The sequence below is a fragment of the Silurus aristotelis genome (genome assembly GCF_946808225.1).
Source record: "Silurus aristotelis genome assembly, chromosome: 18".
Classification (NCBI taxonomy): Eukaryota; Metazoa; Chordata; class Actinopteri; order Siluriformes; family Siluridae; genus Silurus; species Silurus aristotelis.
Window position 1 is genome coordinate 8,620,572 of NC_139591.1, and position 22,362 is coordinate 8,642,933.

General features: G+C 36.9%; 2 protein-coding genes across 2 annotated transcripts in view; one reads left to right on the forward strand and one right to left on the reverse strand.

The window, feature by feature from the left end:
- Nucleotides 1-55: 55 nt before the first annotated feature.
- Nucleotides 56-3,507, reverse strand: LOC310741355 (tyrosinase-like). Its single transcript, XM_083569110.1, has 5 exons — nucleotides 2,632-3,507; nucleotides 2,172-2,388; nucleotides 1,767-1,914; nucleotides 1,448-1,629; nucleotides 56-546 (listed from the first exon to the last, which is right to left on the reverse strand). Exons 1-5 carry the CDS (start codon nucleotides 3,454-3,456, stop codon nucleotides 317-319), a joined length of 1,602 nt encoding a protein of 533 aa, XP_083425236.1. The 5' UTR covers nucleotides 3,457-3,507; the 3' UTR covers nucleotides 56-316.
- A 1,095-nt stretch (nucleotides 3,508-4,602) lies between these two features.
- LOC310741328 (ras-related protein Rab-38-like) overlaps nucleotides 4,603-22,362 on the forward strand; it is a 37,653-nt gene continuing 19,893 nt past the window's right edge. The window contains exons 1-7 of the mRNA XM_083569044.1: nucleotides 4,603-4,863; nucleotides 5,586-6,326; nucleotides 10,663-10,912; nucleotides 15,793-16,028; nucleotides 16,169-16,415; nucleotides 20,878-21,046; nucleotides 21,430-21,556. Of these exons, the coding sequence (XP_083425170.1) occupies nucleotides 5,642-6,326; nucleotides 10,663-10,912; nucleotides 15,793-16,028; nucleotides 16,169-16,415; nucleotides 20,878-21,046; nucleotides 21,430-21,556 (1,714 nt within the window). The 5' untranslated portion in view covers nucleotides 4,603-4,863; nucleotides 5,586-5,641. The remainder of the gene's footprint in view (nucleotides 4,864-5,585; nucleotides 6,327-10,662; nucleotides 10,913-15,792; nucleotides 16,029-16,168; nucleotides 16,416-20,877; nucleotides 21,047-21,429; nucleotides 21,557-22,362) is intronic.

Genomic DNA, 22,362 nt, shown 5'->3' on the forward strand with positions numbered 1-22,362 from the left:
AAATGTTGTGTGGTTGTTTCCTTATAGAATTGTCCAGGAAATAACTGACGCATAATTGACGTAAAACACAACGTTTAAAACATTTTAATCACATCAGTAGATTTAACAGGAACATTAATGGCGTTTATTGTAGCATCATGTTCAAGCACGTAGGATTAAGAGTACAAAAAATAAAAAAACAATCAGTGTATTAGGATCCATTAGCATACTTTCAAGTGTATATATTTTTCCACGCCTTGATTATCTACTGTGATGAATAATTGATGTCGGTGGATAGGGCTTCAGGGACATTGTCGCCACCTAGCGGTTACATGCTTCACGACATCAAGGCTTGGTAAGAGTCGGACGAGGCCTCGGAGCTGCTGATGAGCGGCTGCTTTTCAGAACTCCTTTTCGCTCGTGTGGATAAAAGTCTGCGGATTTTAGTCAGTACCAGAGCCATGACTGCACAACACACTGCGCCTAAGACCGCTGCGCCCAGGAGCCAGGGCCAGAGTCCACGCGCTTCCTCCAGATAGGACACGATGTCATCTACAAATCTCTGACCTACAATGATAATTATATTATTTTAAATAAAATTCATTAATTAAAAAATGCACACAAAATACTACTACTACTACTACTACTACTAATAATAATAATAATAATAATAATAATAATAATAATAATAATAATGATAATATTTTGTATTATTGCATAGAACAAATATTATGTAAATAGTTTTACATGATATTAAATGATTACAGTATTCAAATATATAAGGAATTCATATATAAAGAGATCATTTGCAAGATTTAACTTTATCATTTATTTTATTCAGTGCTCCTAGATACAGGCTTGATCATAACAATATCAAATATGTAAGAAATGTGGCATTCATTGCTATATTTCCTGATATTCGTAAACAGTATATAAAGCCTATAGTCTGAAAAAGAAAATGCATATTTCATGCAGTCATAAAGAATAATATGGATGGATAACTCACTGGATGGATAATATTAGATGACAGTTTAAATATGTTGGTAAATTACACAGTGTCAAATTCAACAAAATGTACAGAGGCACAACACTCTCAAGTGCAGCATAAGAATTAAGAAATCAAAGACCTAATTCTCTACTTTGTATTGTAAAATGAATTTATATATAGGTAAATAAATCAAGTTAGAAACAAGTGATTGGAGAGTGAAGGTCAGTGAGGTCACTGAATTAAGACGTTATTCCTTCATGGGTTCACCTTAATCGCAGTTGATTAATCTTTGCAATGTTTTTACATTTAAAAAAACTTAAAAACATGTTGATATTTCTGAAATGATTTTTTTAAGGTTTCTTTCTTTTTTTTTTTTTTTTCCTTGTTAGAGTCCAAAAACAAAGTGAAACTACTCTGTGCTAGGAACAGTTTCTGCAATTACCAACCTATAAAACAAACATAAAACTAAAAATATATTACCAGGGTCTTGGAGGTAAGAGTATTCATAGCCTTTTTCTTTGCTGGAACTGAAGTAGTCCCCATTCTGATAGAGAGGCATAAAGGGTGCCATGTAGTATTCACTGTTGTGGCCAATTGGTGCATTAGCTGTAGGATAGTGAGACTTTTCTGGCTGGTACCTTCTTAACCACTGCTCATAGATGCTAAGGGAACACAGATAAGCTCAAAATAAGCCTTCATTTATAAAGCAATTCTTGATTATAAGCAGATTTCCATATGTGTTCAATTTATGCCATTAAAAGGGATAGGATGTGTTCAGGTTTAGATAATTAATCCTTACCTATCTACAAAGGCATGATGTAGGAGGAATATTGGGTCATTGGCTGAGCCTTGCACGGAGGACATGGTGCCGTTCATGAAGACGTGCAGTGCTGCATGCATGCCAACTTTGCTGCTGTTCCCAAGACCTGTGCGAGGATTTCCCAATCCTACAAAGAATGCAAAGTTAAGTGCTAACACTTTTGAGGGATTAATTTGGATTAAAGATCCAAATCAGGCAAATAAAAGAGATTAATAGGGTACAAAATTATACCCTGCACATGTCTTATAATGATATTCAGACATTGTAGATGATCAAAAGTCTGCTTTTTATTTCACATGAACATCAGGTATAATAACTTAAACCTACTTATTGCTTTTTTAAAAACATGTACTTTGTAATGCATTGTTGTTTATTGTGTTTAACCTTCTAGTGTGTTCCTGAAGCTCATATTGGCCATGCGGTCCATTGGTCCTGTGTCATACTGGGACAGACTGAGAGTAAAGTCTACATCGGAGGATGAAGGAAGCCCATCTGCCAGGTTTCGGTCATGGTTTCCAGGGTTGCGCAATAATGGTCCTTCCTCTGTACCATTACACAAGATACCGCTCAGACTATATTGTGGTTCTCTGGAGCAAATCACCTATAAGGTTTGGAATAAAAAATAAAAGTACAAATAAGTTACTTGAGAATAAATCGAAACACATTTGACCCAAAACATTCTAATATTTAAAATCCTGCAGTGACATAAGAACACATAATCGTCTAACAACCACTAAATGAATCACTGAAGAAACTTTTTGTCGTGTCCAGGTACAGATTAAGTGGATATTAATTTTAGCACTGTTGAATATTAATCAATGCATAAGTAAAATACTCTGATTACCTTCCAGGAGGAGAAAACAGATGATGGGCTGATGAGGTTAGGATCTAGAGAACTTTGTGCACCCATGAGTTCATCTGTGCAAACCTCACACCCCTGTGCATCCCTCCAGTCCCAGTATGGAATGGCAAAGTCAAAGTCCCCCGTTAATTTCCTTATCTCATGCTCCCAGCGAAGCAGAAACACCCTGTGCCATGGCAAGAAGCCCGGGGCCCAGTGTCCAAAATCTACTTGCATCCATATATTGTTCTCTCCTCCAAGTAGAGCAGGTCGGGAAACATAATAATGTAACCAGACAAACAAGTCATAGATGGAAACATCTTTAAACATTGGGCTGGATGAGTTACTTACTTGGTTGTAGATGCCTGTGATTATAACATAATCTTGACTGATACTATTTTTAGCTAAATTAAGATAAGAGATAAACTTTTGCCTTTCTGCATTTGAAAGATGGAAAATATTTCTTCGGACCGTCTCGCGTCTTTCAGTGCAAGCTGACCCGAAGTAACCAAAGGTGCATTCACTGCAGTCGTAACCCATGAAGTTTCTGAAACAACGGCAAGTGCGGTTGAAAAATGTGAGAGGCCATCTCTCCCTGTCATCCAGACCGTCAAACGGGTACTGTGGGCCATCGGGCTGCTCGGACACGGACACGTCCTGGCAAACTCCCCGACCAGAGCGAGCTCCGCATGCTGAGCCGTCTCCACTCCAAACGGGACAGCACTGCCTCGAGGCCAAAGCTTCACTGATAGCGCACTGTCTGGGAATCTGCTGCCATGTCGCCCTCAGAAGCTGAGCGATAAAGACTATAACAACCAGAGAGCGCATTGCATAAGTGGAATAACTTCTGCTTGTGATGGTACACTGATGAGTTTTGGGTTAATCTTTTCAGTGTTTGACCAGTCCGTTCGCTTTCCACTCCCCCCTGTCATATTATTCAGATCACATGCCTCCTTGCCTGAGGGTCGTTAGGGTAAAAAGATTCTTTTCATTTAATGCTACTACTCAGGGTTGTTGTAAAGTTGAAATTTGTTTAAATATATACATTTTAGGTGAAAAGCTGTGCGACTGAATAGTCATTTTTAGACAAAACATAATATAATGTTCCCTAAATCAGCATTTCATTTGTAACTAATTCATTCATACATTAATTCATTCATTCCTTAATTCACATTGGTAACTACTGAGTGGATCTGTAGCCTATGCCTGATGCACTTGGGCGCAAGGCCGAAATACAGCCAATACAGACAAAAGAGACAACAGTTGATAGGGTCCTATATACACGTATTTATGCCTATGATCAATTTAGATAACCATGTCTGCCTGCTTGCATGTTTTGGAGCTGGGAGGAAACTAGAAAACCCTAACTAAAGGAAGCCCAAATGAACACCGAAAAAAACATATCTGAACTGACTGAACCAAATACTTTCAAACCTTAATTTGCAATGTGGAGTCTATCCAGAAGATGGCGCGCTACACAAGTAACACAAGACTTTGCTTTTGATATAGGAGGAGGATAAAAATGACTTTCCGTGTAGCGAAAATAGCAACTCTGTGCCCGTGCCCCGGTGACAGGTTTCGAGTAGTGCTCCAAGATCAGCTATGATATGTTGTAAAGCAGGTACAGCAAACATGCATCTCATGATTTTATCTTAATAATCAATGTATTGAAACGCATGACTGTAGGAATGTAATAATATGCCAACGTCGGTATAAACCCATTGAAATGTAATGGGCAATCCTGGGTTGTGCTTCGTTTTGAGGACGGACAATAAGTTCATTAGATGCTAGAGAACCTTTGAGTTCTTTTGTGGTTTCAAAACAAGATGCCCAACGTTAAATAACCCTATATAAATATTATTCAAAAAGGCAGCAGTTAAACCCACACATAGGGTCGTTCAGTTATTTGGCCCAGCCTGACAGACAGACACATTTCCCATAACGCTAACAGAATACTGCAAACCACCTACGCTCACTTTGCGCTGTTAGTCCACTGAAATGGAGGTGTGTGTGTGTGTGTGTGTGTGTGTGTGTGTGTGCGCGCGCATAGGCTACACTTAAGGGATGTGTCATTGTTTCTTAGTATCCTTTGCGTATGAAAGCACTTGGACTTGAGCGCAAAAACACAGCGGTGTTTTATAATGTGACACTCGGAGCTGAAACGGCACGCTTTTCAGGAGCGCTTATTGCATTAAGAGATGTCCAGCTTTTGAGACACGAAGAAAGACGAAAACGGTAAGATTTCTTTAAATATTTAAATGAACTGTAGATTATATTTGCATTATTTTGATAAACCATGATATTGTTCAGTTTTATGGAACACATCGGGTTTGTATAATTCGGCAACCGTGAAGTGAGGTTTGGCTTTGTCAAGCTAAATATTGAAAGTCAGAGAAGCTTATTCATTTTACACGTGTTTCTTTTGAGGACAATTATTTCATTTGCCTGATTGTAATTGAATGCAGCTTGATTGTATAACTCTAGACGTTTCAGCACCACGGACAGCATCCTGTCGATCTCAACGGACGCGCTGTTAAGTTCTAAGACTTTAGGTCTTTTCAGGTCGACGTTTGATTGCTTGGGTATGCTATCAGTCTGAAAAGTCTGCCCATTCGTTCACAGGTTTTACTCGATTCCAATACGGCTGACATTTTTAAAAGCTATTTGCCAAAAGCTATTATAGTCTTTCAAGGGGTTCTGATTGCGTTAAAAGGAAAGTTAAAATCAGCAGCCTTTCGTAAATTCTATTACTTTTGCTTTCTTGTTGATTTTATATATTAAAACATACTAATTTACGTGATATAATGTTTATTAAATAACAATGAATAAGTTCATAGTTCTAAAGACATTTTTTCCTTATATATATATATATATATATATATATATATATATATATATATATATATATATATATATATATATATATATATATATCTTTTTTTCAATATCTGTTGCAGATACCATGAAGACTTTGTCTGTATTTGGCACTAACTAATCTGAGAAAGAGCAGGAAATGGGGATTTTACTTTTCTTACTCTTTTCACTTCTTGGAGACATCAACAGTCTCACAAGGCTAGGCACACGAGTGCATGCCCAGTCTACTGAACGTCGGGTACTTGCCCACATGCCGGGTGACATTACCATTGGGGCACTCTTTTCTGTGCACCACCAGCCACCTGCAGACAAGGTTCATGAGCGTAAATGTGGTGCTGTGCGTGAGCAGTATGGGATTCAACGTGTGGAGGCTATGATGCACACTCTTGATCGTATCAATGCTGACCCAAACATCCTGCCAAACATCACACTGGGCTGTGAGATCCGAGACTCATGTTGGCACTCAGCAGTGGCACTGGAACAGAGCATTGAGTTTATCCGTGACACCCTGGTCTCCACTGAGGAGGAGGAGAGCATATCCAGGTGCTCAGCTAATGGTGGAGGGATACCCATGAAAGGGAAGAAACCAATTGTGGGCCTCATTGGGCCTGGCTCTAGCTCCGTAGCTATCCAGGTACAAAATCTCCTTCAGCTTTTCAACATACCCCAAATTGCCTACTCAGCCACCAGTATGGATCTCAGTGATAAGTCCCTGTACAAGTATTTCATGAGGGTGGTGCCCTCGGATGCTCAGCAGGCAAGAGCAATGGTGGACATTGTCAAAAGATACAACTGGACTTATGTGTCAGCCATACACACAGAAGGTAAGATTACATGCACTGTTTTATGTGATTATAACTCTGGTGGCATATTCTTTTGTTTAAAAATGGCAATTTAAAATTTGTGAATTGCTTGGGGCAGTAGCAATCTAGCATAATAATTAAGTGACTATTTTTAGGGTCTGAATGGTTTCTTCAACTGCCCTTCTTGCCTTATCACCCAATTTGGCCTAAACATTGGATGTGATTTACAGTATTTGTCTACTTTGTTGTAATCGCCTTTACAGTACTGTTCAGAGACTCCTAACAATTACCAAAATGTTCTTCCAATTGTTTCTTTTTAGAAACACGTTCTCTTTTGTCCCAGCTTTTTTAAAACATGTTGTGCTCATCAAATTAAATTCATTGTCCTTCTTCCCTCATTTTAAACATTCAAGATGTTTTCTATGAATGTGAATTAAATAAGAGTTTATAGAATTTGCAGATCATTGCATTCTCTTTTTATTTGTTTTACACAGCATCCCAACTATAGGGGAATTGGAGTTGTAATAATAATAATAATAATAATAATAATAATAATAATAATAATAATAATAATAATATTATTGTGTCCATTTAAATAATTAATTAAATTTTAGAGTCACTTCAAATTTAAACCCATTAAAAGTTTGTAGAAAATGTATTAAACAAAAAAACAAAAAAATAAACAAATGGTTGTAATAATACTCCTTTTAAGTTAATCATGCCAAGTCGTAACGATCTTTTGTTCAATAGTTGTAATTGCCTGAACAATATGTAATTGATGTGCAAACTCCTCCACATTATTACTGCCATGTTGGTATATAAACAGTTGATGGGCATACTGAGAAGCTGCTTGATTTTGTTCCTAGGGTTACTAGGGTTACCATTTATGCACCCTGCTTTTGTTTATACCTCCCTGTGTTTGTCATTAAAGAGCATATAATTCAGTAGGACAGCTTGGTTCACTTGATGAGGAGTGATCGTGATTACCATTTACATGTTTGTTTTATTTTTTCCCTGTCAGTGGGTGTTGGTTACACTGTAATTAATTTCCCTTGTGGAACTAAGAGTGCTCAAAGGCTATTGATATTTACATGAAATCAAAAAACTTATTTACCTATAATGGATATCATGCAAATGCAACCATTGCACTAAAGTCCACCTTTTTAATATAGATTTTATATCAAACTATCAAACTTGACCAGGTTCATTTGTTTGGTTTTAGAACAAAGTTTTAGGTATTACTTTATTCATTTATGCACACAGGTGTTTGGCTGTAGATCAGAGGAAGAGATAGTTTGAAAGTTGTGCCAGACAGAGAAATACAATATATATATAGCTAGGCACAGAATACAATATTCTGTGCCTAGCTTTCTGATTGTGTAAAAATTTGGAAGAACCTGTAAATAACATGACATTGGTGTATAAAGAATACATAGAGTCAAAGTTCACTAAACTTTATCAGTTCAAGAACTGAAATGGCCAGTTGGGTTAAGGTCTGTGAAAAGATTTGCCATGTAGCATGTAGTTGGCAGCAGGTTTTTGGTCTTTGTCTTGCTGCATGATAAAGTTTTTTTTCCTAATTGCATTGTATGCATTTCTTTGTAAATTGCCAGATATTGCATGCATTCCTCTGTAAATTGGCAGACAGAATGTTTCTGTAATTGTCTAAATTAATTTTGTGCTACATCATCGATAAAGATTAGTGAACCTGGTCCAAAAGTGATACAAGCTAAAGCCATCAATGTACCTCAATCTTGTTTATCTATGAGCTTGTATGATTTGATGTTTTGGAGCAGTATTTTATTCTCTCAACTCTTTGGTCTTTACATCACTTTGGTAGACAATTGTCTTGGTTTCAGAATTGTTGAATTTATTTTTTTTTATTGCCAGTTCCAAATTGCTTCTGCCCCTCTGATTTCTACTCCGAATAAGGAGTTTGTCATTTTTGTTGGATGACCTGTTCAAGATCTAGGTGTTAGTACACCAGTGGTTTCTTTTGTTTATTTGGACATTTTAAATTGTTGTACTGGCTGACAATTCCCACTGCTTGTGCAATGGCTCCAAATGTTTTTGCTCTTTTCTCAGATAAAAAATTAATGTTCTCACATAGACAGCTGTCTTATTTTCATGTTGGTCTTCACAATTGAAACACAGAGCTCAAAGCAATAGTAGTCATTCAGAGTAATAACTGTATAAATATAACAGGACAGACCTGTTCAACAAAAAAAAGAAAAACATGTTTGGATTATTTGTGTAAAACACATCTAGTTGTAAATATCATAAAAATGGAAGTGGAAATTCAAATTTATTGTCTAATATATTTTATGATCTTAAATCCAAATATATTATAGCAAAAACTGGCCTAGCCATTTGAAATGTGGTGGGAACAAATACTTTCAGAAGGGACTGTATATAACATTATTTTCCATAAGCCATGATATAATTACTGGAGACTAAGTAAATTAATGTGATTATCTAGGTTTAGTGATTGCCTTTTTATATATATGTAAATTTTTACAGTATATGAATTATAGATAAGCACTCTTACTGCACACTTGATACCAATGGTTCAATATTCCTAGCAGAAAGTAGGTGACCTGATTTTCCAGTGAAATGGGGGAGCTTACCCCTGACAGTGTGTAAAACAGAGGCACAGCAGAATAATGTTCATTAGTTTGTACCAGACATAAAAATGCAATATGTTTCTGTGGCAACTGAAAAATATATTTTCATACACCATTCGATAAACTTTACTGGGTTTCTAATTTATGTCTTTAAGAAATCTGTCTTTACACTTTAGGAGCATTTCTAATGTCAGTACACAAACCCAAAGATCTAGCAGTCAAGCTAGCATTAAATCTTTGACTGAATTTCAGGTAAATGCCAGGAGCAATGTTCAAACCTTCTTGTGAATGTTGAAACCTTCACCTTTATTTGACCAAAGTCAAATAATTACTGTCACAAAAATCCAAAGAATCAGATAGATGTAAAGAAGTCTTAAACGATTAAACAACTAAAAAAAGACAACAAAAAAATTTAGTAGAAAAAAAACTGAAACAAAAAAATTTGACAGTAAAAGAAGAAAGCAGAACAATGTCACCAGCCAAGCAGGGTGGCAGAGTAATGTCCCTAAAGTATATTTTGCCAGGGCTTCTTTGACCAGAGGTCTAACAAGTAGTCCTGATTAGTAAATTAGCATTCCCAGGGTTGCCTGGACAACGTCCACCAATGCGGATTGGGCCAATCATGCCTTGTGCTTACCAACTGGTTAAGATTTACCTAGTGTCCTATCCTATGTGTCCTGCTGCCAGGGCCAATATTTTAATGAGCGCAGCAGCAGAGGAATTTATGGATGCTGATTGGAGTGATCTGCAAGAAGCAGTGCTTCTTATATGTGCCATGCATGAGGCTATATCATTTGACTTAATCAGGATATCAGCAATGCACCTGTATTTTTATTTTTACCCATTGTGTGCCTGATTCAAATCAAATTCGAATTAAATTCTAATCTTACACTGTAGTCACTGTCAACATCACTGGTCATCATAGCCAACTTCTATTATCTTGAACCTTTGCACCATTTATGTCTAAACCCATTAAGGGCTAATAGCCTCTTAAGGCTTTGACTTTCAGATCATAATTGACCACACATTTAGGTCTAAATCTGCTAAGCACATGCACATAAATCCTATGTGTGAGTGGGCCATCTGCCTCAAAAGCATTCCCTTTATGCAATGATCAATGATGAGGCATTAAATACAGAACCGATGCACATGTCCAACCTCCAAAACCCCCAGACATTGTCGAAATAAATATGAAACCTGCATTTTCACACTTAAAATCATTTTATAAATAGTAGGAATCTGCTATACTTTTTTACTACTAAAAGTGCTATTCTGAAACAACCCTTTAGAAAATGTAAGAAAAACAGTGCCACCCAGCAGTCAATTTGTAACTGTAAAATTTGAGTGAAATCCAGGGAATGAATTCAGATCAGAAAATGTAACACATACTGACCAAATCAAAGAAAGATTTAATGCATAAACAGTTGATAAAATACACCATTTCGTAGTGATATAAGTGGGAAGTCACAAGATGTAATGTAAAGGTCACATGACTTTATGGTTGTGGTCTCATTCACACAAGAATTAATTTTAAAATATAAATATTACTCCAATCTACATTTAGACCTCTTAATATGATATCTGTATAAAATCTAGCAGACAATAACTTTGGGTAGTAACTATAGACCATATTAGGCTTTTAGTTTTTGTTGATTGGAAAAGTTTTGAAATGAAATAGCATGCTCCTGATCACATGCAACAGCTTGTTAATAAAGTCATTTCTTAACCCTTAGGAAACTATGGTGAGAGTGGAATGGAGGCCTTCAAAGAAATGGCAGCCAAGGAAGGCATCTGTATCGCACATTCAGATAAGATCTACAGTAATGCCGGCGAGCAGAGCTTCGACCGGCTTTTGGAAAAACTGCGCAGTCACCTGCCCAAAGCACGTGTGGTGGCATGCTTTTGTGAGGGTATGACTGTGCGTGGCATTCTTAAAGCTATGAGAAGACGTCGGCTAGTGGGAGAGTTCCTTTTGGTTGGCAGGTAATGCTTTCTTACGTCACCTACAAATAATTTCTTCATATCAAATGATCCTTCCATCCAGCCGTTCGTTCATCCATTTTCTTCCACTTATTTGGGTTCAGTTTGCCAGGGCAGCAATCTAAGCAGAGGAGCCCATTACTCGGTGCCTGTAGCCACCTCAGAGACACCCAGGTACCCTTACTGACCAGGTATAATATAAGCATTAGCACTGATTATCTCTTCATCATGGCACCTGTTAGTGGGTGTGATATATTAGGCAGCAAGTGAACATTTTGTCCTTGAAGTTGATGTGTAAGAAACAGGAAAAATGGGGAAGCGTAAAGATTAAAGCGACTTTGACGAGGGTCAGATTGTGATGGCTGGACGACTGGGTCAGCGCATCTTTAAAACTACAGCTCTATGGGATGTTCCCAGGCAGCAGTGGTCAGTATCTATCAAAAGTGGTCAGTCTTTCAAAAGGAAGGAACAGTGGGTAACTGGTGAAATGGGCAGCCAAGGCTCACTGATGCACATGGGGAGTGGAGGCTGGCTCGTGTCAACCGAACAGATGAGCTACTGTAGCTCAAATAGTTGAATTTATAGTATATATGATATATAATTTATACATTTTTAGTGTGTGCTAGTGTGCTATTTATAATAGTATTTAAATGTAGCATTTTAATTATTCTCAAATGTGACAAAACAAGTGCTTATTTTTAGATTTAGCCACAATTCAGTCCTGTCTTTCCTTTTAACTATTATTTTGGGAAAATATGTATTAAAATATAATACATCTATTTTTTTACCCAGACAGAAGGTCAGGCTTAGGCATGCACTTGTGACATTGTATTAGGACTTCAGAACTTCAACAAGAGGAGTTTTTAAAAATCAAAAAGAAAAGTGTATCATTTTAAGGGGCTTGCCACTGTTTGCTGCTGACCTATAGTGATATGGGAGGTTGCTCTCATTGCTATATCATTGCTTTGAATATACTCTTATTCAAATTTGTTCTTGCTTCCTACTCAAATTATGTTATATCAATGTGGGAGTAGAGAAATATGTATCTTGCCTAAGCCACCAAGGTCCCCTGACTCTTCATTTGTCAGAGGAAGTGTGATCCCTTTGATCCCTGGCAGGCTGTATTGGCGCTAAGCTCTCATCTACATAAACACATGCAGGTGTCTGTAGAAATATTTAACAGAATAAAATCTGAGTGCTTTTTCCAACAAGACATAACTATATGTTATGTATACGCTCAATGATACATGTGTAGACTGATTTCTGTTTCCATTTAGTCAGGGCTGTTTTATGCATTGCTTTGTTTGTCAATGTTTGCCGTAAAACATGTTAATGGACAGTTTGATGCACTCATTAATATTGTGTGGGTCATTACAAAAATGGCTTTTAAGATGCCCTGTTCAAATATACCTTTGGTGCTTTCCAAAAGAGGAATTGTGGCCTGTGAGAAAAGCCCAAATGTTGTTTACTTTATGCAGCATGTGAATTTTTAAAGGGTGGTGTCTATTTCAGAAAATGGTGTCATGGATGTTATCCAGGCGGCCTGGTTTGACGTAGTGAAGCTGCCATGCATGTGGAGGTGTGTGTACAACAGTCTGTGATGCAGGCTCCAGGCAAATGCTGGGCAGACAAGCACTGAGTTGCTGCCAACACTTCTACCTTGCATGTTGGATTTAATTTTGAAAGTGGAAGAAAATATATTCAATTAGGTCAGTTTTCCAAAGCTCAGTACTTTCAATTTAGTGCTGCAGGGCATGGTTTTCTTGGAAGGACATAAAACAAGATTTGGCTTATTCCATTGACATTGATTTTTGTTTACCGACTGTTGCCCACCATTACATACCAGGGCTTACTCAAAAAAAATATAAATTAGACATTTAATATTCTCAATGAAACCTAAACACATGCCATATTTATATATTTTCTAGTTATCTCACTAATGCATTGTTTGCTGTTTCTGGATACACTTAAAAGCCCTTTAGAGTTTAGCTATTTTAATTACAGTTGCACAAATGATCTCCTACTTTACTATCTCTCACTAAAATGATGATAGTGCCTATAATTAACCAAAATGTCTGTTTGAATGTGTGCATGTTCAGTTCTTTTTGCAAACAACAATAGTCTATAAAAAATCCTTAAACTGACCCTCATGGTTCTTCAAAAAGCCTGCAATAATGGGTGCATGCAATATTTGGATGCATTTTTATCATGTGAATTATAATATTTTTTAGCCATTTAATAATTTTTACTCATCAAAGTAGCCATTACTACTACCTGTTTTAGTGTCATGCTGGTAACTGGACCTTATGTAATTTTTATATTAGGGCTGTCAATCGATTAAAAAATATAATCATGATTAATTGCATGTTTTTTGAAGATTTTGTACTTTCTATTAATATATTTATCATGTCTGAGAGGCAAGCAGTCACTCAGCTTCAGGTTGTTTTAATTTAAGTGTCTGTGATGAGAGAGGACAGAGACAAAAGAGAGCGCCCCCTGTCTGTTTTTTTTATTTTACAAAAGCACAGCGTTTTGTTGTTATTTTGGGTGTAACAAATAAGAGTACTTCCAGATTTGTATGATGTATTGCTCTTATCTGTACAATCAAAAAAGACGAGTGATTGAAGTTAGTTTCGGCGTTATGAGTAAAAATGCCAGAGGGTTCATTGTGTTCATCATAGCGAATTTTGTTTATTTGTTTATCTGATTAAAGAAAGAACATCGTGAATAAATGTGTGTTACGTTTAATGTAGTCATTTTGCCTCTTTTATATTTATTGATTTATGTTTTTAATAAAAATGGTCAAATGGAAATGTGCGCTGCATTAATCACACGTTAATAAAATTAGCGGCGTTAAAATTAATTTGCTTTAACATGTTATTAACACGTTAATTGCGACAGCCCGACTTAATATATTAAGAAAAAACAAATTTAAAATGTTGTTACCTAATGAATGTATCCAGGCTGAACATCCACCATATAGAACATAAGCAGAGCTTAGATGATGATCACGTGATCAGGAATGTCTCTGTTCTCAGTCATGTTTACATCACCGACTCCCTCTGTCTCATCGACATAAACCTCATACCTCTTGTTGCCTTCTGCCTTCATTGTTATCTTCGTAAACTAGCCTACATCTGTGGTGTGTGAGAGCCAGAAAATGAAACCCCAGTGGTAGATCAAAAAATCCGCGCAATGACAAGCAAAAAGTTGATGGGCTGAAAGAGGTGTGCAATGAAAAGAAAACATTTTGACATTTTACCAGATAGATCAAAACTAAAGTAACGAGCCTGGTTGAAAAATTAAAGAAGTGGAAATTACAGATATTTGTGTAAACATTTTTTTAAGTGTCGGTAAAAAGAAATAAGAAAAATGTAGTAAATAGTAAATTAAAATACCAATAACAGAACAATCTACTTAAGTATTTGTACTTTGTTACCTCCCACCTTTTTATATAATAAAAAAAATCCTTATATATATGTTTATACATATACATATATATATATATATATATATAGATCTGATGAGAAGGCCTGAGATAACAGCACTAAGGAAGCTTTCCTGAAATGACAAATGAAAGAAGCACAAAAGGGAATACATAAATATTTGGCTGACACAAAATAGTGAAATTATATCACTGATCTTCCACAATTGTACACTATAGAGTCAAAATGTATTAAGCATAATGAAAGAATGTAAATGTATTGCAGACGATGTAAATGTGCAATTGTGCATAAGGGGATTTTAATTCAACATGCAGTTATCAACTTTATTAGTCTCAGTGTAATTAGAATCTTCAGCTCACTCATTCTGTCTTCAAAAACTTAAGGAAAAATAAGTAAAAAAAATGTAGCTTTATATCTAAATGTAACACTAAGCAACAATGGCTTGGCTCTTATGCAGGATCTTTTTTAAAACAGTAGCAGTTCTGAAGAAGGCTGACCCAATGGGTCAGTGAGTGGGCTTTTGCAGAGCTCACTAGCACACTGCTGAAATGGTTTAAACTTACTGCTCACACTGCCTTCAGTGTTTTTGCTCACATTGCTTTTGGCTCCAAGGATGAGTTATGAAAGCCTCTCCTTCTTTAGTGAGATAACAGAAACGATACAAAGACCTCCTACGCTCGAAGTTGTGTAACACCAGAGCTATAGGCTCGGAGGTGTTTGAAAAGGCAGAATGAACACAAAATAATTTCGCGTGTATTTGAAAGAGTAGGAAGGCCACAGATACAGAGTCTCAGTCTCACCTCTGGCTTTCAAGAGAATGAGTTGGATAGCCAGGTTACGACATCAAAGTGCAGCTACAATTAAATTATGTGATTGAGTTGCAAAACTCAAACAATTAATAGGAGGTATGCCTTGCATCTGTATATATATATATATATATATACACACACACACACACACACACACACACACACACACACACACACACACACAATATATATATATATATTATCGCTTATATATTATTATTATTATTATTATTATTATTATTATTATTATTATTATTATTATTATTATTGGCACGGGTCACAAATTTCCCCTGTGATTGGGCAGTATGGTTAAAATGTTTGCATTTTTTATTTTGTTCATGTTACAATGTGCTTTTCATCCTGTTTTTCCTTCAACCCTGTTATAATTTGTCTATTTCTATATTCCTGTTCCTTTGTTTTAAGGTGAATTTGTGTATTTTGTCAGGTTCACTATTCTCATTTTTTTCTCACTTTACACTTGAGAATCTTTGAACAATTTTTGGTTATTCTTCTACTAGGACACTGCTGTTCATGTAAATTGATTCCAACTTTAACTCCTGTTGTCACAGCATTAAATCTCACAGCTATCACACTCTTTGCTGATGCTTTTCTATGCCCCTCTCTGCAGCGATGGTTGGGCTGATCGCTATGATGTAACAGATGGCTATCAGAAAGAGGCTGCTGGAGGCATCACTATTAAACTGCAGTCTGCTTATGTCACTTGGTTTGATGATTACTATTTGAACCTACAGCCAGACACAAACCATCGCAACCCCTGGTTCCTTGAATTCTGGCAACATCGCTTCCAATGCCGACTCAAAGGACAAACACAGGAAAACACAAAATATAACCGCACCTGCACCAGTGAGTATAGACACATCAGAACTTGTAATTTACAAGAAAGAAATTATACTTAATGCAAATTCTCTGTTTTCTTACACAATGAAGAGTAAATGAAGTAAAATTCTGTAAAGAATTAATACATCTAACATTTTTTTAATCAGAGAAAGAGTCTCTCAGGCTCCACTATGCTCAGGACACTAAGATGGGCTTTGTCATCAATGCCATCTACAGCATGGCTTACGGTCTACACACCATGCAGAAATCACTGTGTCCTGGCTATATGGGTCTGTGTGATGCAATGAGACCGATTGATGGCCGCAAGCTTCTCGACTTTCTCATGAGGACCAATTTCACTGGTGTATCGGGAGAAGTGCTGCTGTTTGATGAGAACGGGGATTCTCCAGGGAGGTAGGAGCAAAGTTTTATAGAATTGGTAAAAGAGAGACATATTTAGAAAAAATATATATATATAGTCATTTAATAAACTATATATAGTTATAGGAATTTCTTTGGGGCACATAATGTTATTATATATTCTGTTGTGTATATACAGTGAGGAAAATAAGTATTTGAACACCCTGCTATTTTGCAAGTTCTCCCACTTAGAAATCATGGAGGGGTCTGAAATTGTCATCGTAGGTGCATGTCCACTGTGAGAGACATAATCTAAAAAAAAAAATCCAGAAATCACAATATATGATTTTTTAACAATTTATTTGTATGATACAGCTGCAAATAAGTATTTGAACACCTGAGAAAGTCAATGTTAATATTTGGTACAGGAGCCTTTGTTTGCAATTACAGAGGTCAAATGTTTCCTGTAGTTTTTCACCAGGTTTGCACACACTGCAGGGGGGATTTTGGCCCACTCCTCCACACAGATCTTCTCTAGATCAGTCAGGTTTCTGGCCTGTCGCTGAGAAACACGGAGTTTGAGCTCCCTCCAAAGATTCTTTATTGGGTTTAGGTCTGGAGACTGGCTAGGCCACGCCAGAACCTTGATATGCTTCTTACAGAGCCACTCCTTGGTTATCCTGGCTGTGTGCTTCGGGTCATTGTCATGTTGGAAGACCCAGCCTCGACCCATCTTCAATGCTCTAACTGAGGGAAGGAGGTTGTTCCCCAAAATCTCGCAATACATGGCCCCGGTCATCCTCTCCTTAATACAGTGCAGTCACCCTGTCCCATGTGCAGAAAAACACCCCCAAAGCATGATGCTACCACCCCCATGCTTCACAGTAGGGATGGTGTTCTTGGGATGGTACTCATCATTCTTCTTCCTCCAAACACGTTTAGTGGAATTATGACCCAAAAGTTCTATTTTGGTCTCATCTGACCACATGACTTTCTCCCATGACTCCTCTGGATCATCCAAATGGTCATTGGCAAACTTAAGACGTGCCTGGACATGTGCTGGTTTAAGCAGGGGAACCTTCCGTGCCATGCATGATTTCAAACCATGACGTCTTAGTGTATTACCAACAGTAACCTTGGAAACGGTGGTCCCAGCTCTTTTCAGGTCATTGACCAGCTCCTCCCGTGTAGTTCTGGGCTGATTTCTCACCTTCCTTAGGATCTATGAGACCCCATGAGGTGAGTTCTTGCATGGAGCCCCAGTCTGAGGAAGATTGACAGTCATGTTTAGCTTCTTCTATTTTCTAATGATTGCTCCAACAGTGGACCTTTTTTCACCAAGCTGCTTGGCAATTTCCCTGTATCCCTTTCCAGCCTTGTGGAGGTGTACAATTTTGTCTCTAGTGTCTTTGGACAGCTCTTTGGTCTTGGCCATGTTAGTAGTTGGATTCTTACCGATTGTATGGGGTGGACAGGTGTCTTTATGCAGCCAACGACCTCAAACAGGTGCATCTAATTTAGGATAATAAATGTAGTGGAGGTGGACATTTTAAAGGCAGACTAACAGGTCTTTGAGGGTCAGAATTCTAGCTGATCGACAGGTGTTCAAATACTTATTTGCAGCTGTATCATACAAATAAATAGTTTAAAAATCATATATTGTGATTTCTGGATTTTTTTTTTTAGATTATGTCTCTCACAGTGGACATGCACCTACGATGACAATTTCAGACCCCTCCATGATTTCTAAGTGGGAGAACTTGCAAAATAGCAGGGTGTTCAAATACTTATTTTCCTCACTGTATATATATATATATATATATATATATATATATATATATATATATATATATATATATATATATATATATATATGATTTCTATAAATACTCATTTTCCTCACTGTATGTATGTATGTATATATACAGTGAGGAAAATAAGTATTTATAGAAATCATGGAGGGGTCTGAAATTGTCATCAAAGGTGCATGTCCACTGTGAGAGACATAATCTAAAAAAAATAATCCAGAAATCACAATGTATGATTTTTTATTTAGGATAATAAATGTAGTGGAGGTGGACATTTTAAAGGCAGACTAACAGTTCTTTAAAGGGTCAGATTTCTAGCTGATAGACAGGTGTTCAAATACTTATTTGCAGCTGTATCATACAAATAAATAGTTTAAAAATTATATATTGTGATTTCTGGATTTCTTTTTTTTATAGATTATGTCTCTCACAGTGGACATGCACCTACGATGACAATTTCAGACCCCTCCATTATTTCTAAGTGGGAGAATTTGCAAAATAGCAGGGTGTTCAAATACTTATTTTCCTCACTGTGTATATATATATATATATATATCGTTTATATATATCGTTGCTTTAAAATTTTAAATATAAACTATAAAATATAAACTTTAAAATATGCACATGAATAATCTAAATTAAATCAATGTTTGGAGTGACTACCCTTTGGCTTGCAATTCTTACACTTGCACACTTTGTACACTGCCACAAAGTCAGGGATTTTGTATGATTAGTCTTAGATGTATGGATAACTAATTACACCAAGCAGGTGCTAATCATCATCAACTTTATTGTTGCTTGAGACACTATCATTAACTGAAACAGAAAGGTGAGATGAGGTTGTGGAAGACAGTTTCATGTTAAAGGTTATACACCAGGGCAAGAATAAGCACAGCAACAAGACTCAAGGTAGTTATACTGCATAAGCAAGGTCTCTCCCATTTCCAAGCAGACTGGGTTTTTAAGATGTGCTGTTCAAGCTTTTTCGAAGAAGCAAAAAGAAACTGCTAATGGTTAGGATGGTATATGCTGTGGTCAGCCAATTAAACTTAATGCAGCAGATGAAACACACATCATGCTTATTTCTCTTTGACACTGGAAGATGTTTAGCACTGCCATCAGCAAAGAACTGGCAGAAACCAGTACACCCATCTACTGTCTGGAGAAGTCTGGCCAGAAGTGGTATTCATGGAATAATTGAGGCTAAAAAGCCATACCTCTGACATAGAAACAAGGGTAAATGACTTAGCTATGCATAAAACATAAGAACTGGGTGCTGAAAAATGGCAGCAGGTACAAACTGATGAGACAAAATGTGAAATATTTGGCAGTAGCAGAAGACAGTTCGTTTGCTGAAGGGCTACAGAACAATTAGTGTCTGCAGGCAACAATAAAGCATGGTGGAGTAATGGTGTCCTCAATGCTGAGCTATACAGGCAGATACTTATCCATCATGCAGTACCATCAGGAAAACATCTGCTTGGCCCAAATTTAATCTGCAACAGGACAATAACATACAGCCAATGTCATTAAGAACTATCTTCATCTTACAGAAGAATGGAGATGATGGTTTGGATCCCCAGAGACCTGATCTCAAAATCTTGTCAAAAGTTTGTCTAGCATTACATGAAGAGACAGAAAGATTTGAGGCAGCCTAAATCCACAGAAGATCTGTCATTAGTTCAGCAAGCTGTTTCGAATAACCGACCTGCTGAGTTCCTTCATAAAGTGTGTGCACACATACCTAGAATTATTGATGTTGTTTTGTAGGCAAAGGGTGGTCACACCAAATATTGACTTGATTTGGATTTTTCTTCTATTAATATACCTAAAATATATTCAAGCTAAGTTAAGCTTTAGTTACAAGACAGCTACACTGACAATCTCCTGTAGAATTTAAAGATGCAATCCAGAATTCATAGGTTCATTAATAATGTCAAGAAATCTTAGACACCAGGCAAAGCAATTCTAATTAATTCAATGCTAAAGAGAAAACTTTTCCAAAATGCAGACAGACAGCATTGTGCTTTTTAGAGGCTTAAGGTTTTTTCCTTCCTATCGTACCATACACACTTACCCTGTTCATAGTTTGCCTGATGCAAAAGTGGCCTGTAGGCCCTCAGATGTTACCCTTGGGTTCTTTGTATTTTATAATATTATTTGCCCTGCCATAAGATAGAACTTTGTTTCCTGAAAAAGTAACAGAGGTGCTGAATTTCCTCAATTTGTATAACATCTTTCTCACAATGTTTTGGTTAAAACTATACCTTTTTTATGATGCCTGATTCTTTTTCTAAGATCCTCAAGCATCTTCATATATTCACACATTGTAAAAATTAGACATTGATAATGAAAACCCAAGTTTAAGTTGTTGGAACATGAGCGGGCCTGCTAAACTCAAACCAGATTACCATTACCTTGATTGAAAATCCTAACTTCAGTTATACCTTTGAATAAACTCAAACTCTTGAACTCATCGTTTAATTTAGCAAATTTATTGATGTAATTGCATTTTGCATTATGTTCTTTTTAGTTTTATGATTTGGATATCTGACATCACATTTATGCAAAAGTGGTGTATAAACTGTATATCTGTATATATAACACTATATGTAAGTGTATATGTGAACGTACAGCTGTACAGTCTACAAACAGTTTTGTGTGCGTGTGTGTGTGTGTGTGTGTGTGTGTGTGTATGTACTGTTTAGATATGAGATCATGAACTTTAAACAAATGAGTGAAGAAGACTACAGCTACATTCATGTTGGCAGCTGGGACAACAGTGGGCTAAAGATGGACGATGAAGAAATCTGGGCCAACAGCAGCATGATCATTCACTCAGTCTGTAGTGACCCCTGTGAAAGAGCTCAGATTAAGGTGAGAAATAATAAATCAATATTTTGTAAAGTCGAGACATTATAAGAAAATGCAACTGTTGTAATTTATTTCAGTGTTACTGCGAATATGCAATAAAATAATATTAAATCATTTATGCATGCCAGTAAGGTGTAAATACTGCTCAAATAAGGTTATTTGACACAAATATAATGTGTAATATGATAATTACCCATGAATAAACATTTAAAATTTATATGTATTCATAACATGTGTGACTTCCATAGACCTGTTTAATATACAGGCTGGAAAATTAATTTTTATACTGAGGGCTAGGATTTTCAGGATTCTCCATTTGAAATTCTATTTAAAAAATATTTTAGTATCAGTGGACTGTCAATGAGTGCCTTTCTCTCTTATCCAAGGTGATACGGAAAGGTGAAGTTAGTTGCTGCTGGACCTGTACTCCATGTAAAGAGAATGAGTATATATTTGATGAGTACACTTGCAGGGCCTGTGAACTAGGATTCTGGCCAAAAGATGACCTCACAGGTGAGTCAACTGATCATAGTGATGTAATTAACTTGCTATGTTTAATAAACATACTAAACCCAGCCATTAGGGTTGCACAAGCCTGGATAAATGGGGAGGGTTGCATTAGGAAGGGCATCCAGCGTAAAACATGCCAAATTGAATATGTAGATCGCGAATAAGAATTTCATATCGGATCGGTCAAGGCCCGGGTTAACAACGACCGCCAAAGGTGTTGTTAGCCAACAGGGTACCTGTGGAAATTGGGCCACTGTTAGCCGAAGGAGGAGAAGAAGAGGAGAAAGACATCTACAGAGACAGGAGGAAAAGGAGTAGTGAGAGTGGAGGTTCAGTTTGGTACTTTAATTGTGGGTACTATGACTGGTAAAGGGAGAGAGGTAGCTGATATAATGAAGAGGAGAAAGGTAGACATGTTTTGTGTTCAGGAGACCAAGTGGAAAGGGAGTAAGGCCAGGAACATTGGAGGGGGGTTTAAACTGTTCTATCATGGTGTGGATGAAAAGAGAAATTGTGTAGGTGTAATTCTACAGGAGGAGTACAGTAAGAATGTAGTGAAGGTAAAGAGAGTTTCTGATAGAGTGATGAACGTGAAGCTGGAAGTTGAAGAGGTGATGATAAATATCATCAGTGCGTATGCTCCACAAGTTGTCTGTGAGATGGAGAAGAAAGAAAAATTGAATGAGAAACTGCATGAGAAGTTGGACACTAAGGAAGAAAAAAAGGATTTGTACTGATTGGCCAGGTAGAGGGACCAAGCTGGGAAGGATGTGCTGCAATGTGTCAAGTCAAATGTGTTGACATGAGGA

Excerpts from the sequence above, each read along its gene's own strand:
- LOC310741355 (XM_083569110.1), bottom strand. The coding sequence starts at position 3,456 with ATGCGCTCTCTGGTTGTTATAGTCTTTATCGCTCAGCTTCTGAGGGCG. Across the intron at positions 1,630-1,766 it reads CATCATGCCTTTGTAGATAG|CATCTATGAGCAGTGGTTAA; the intron begins GTAAGGATTAAT and ends GTGTTCCCTTAG. Across the intron at positions 547-1,447 it reads CTCTTACCTCCAAGACCCTG|GTCAGAGATTTGTAGATGAC; the intron begins GTAATATATTTT and ends TTATCATTGTAG.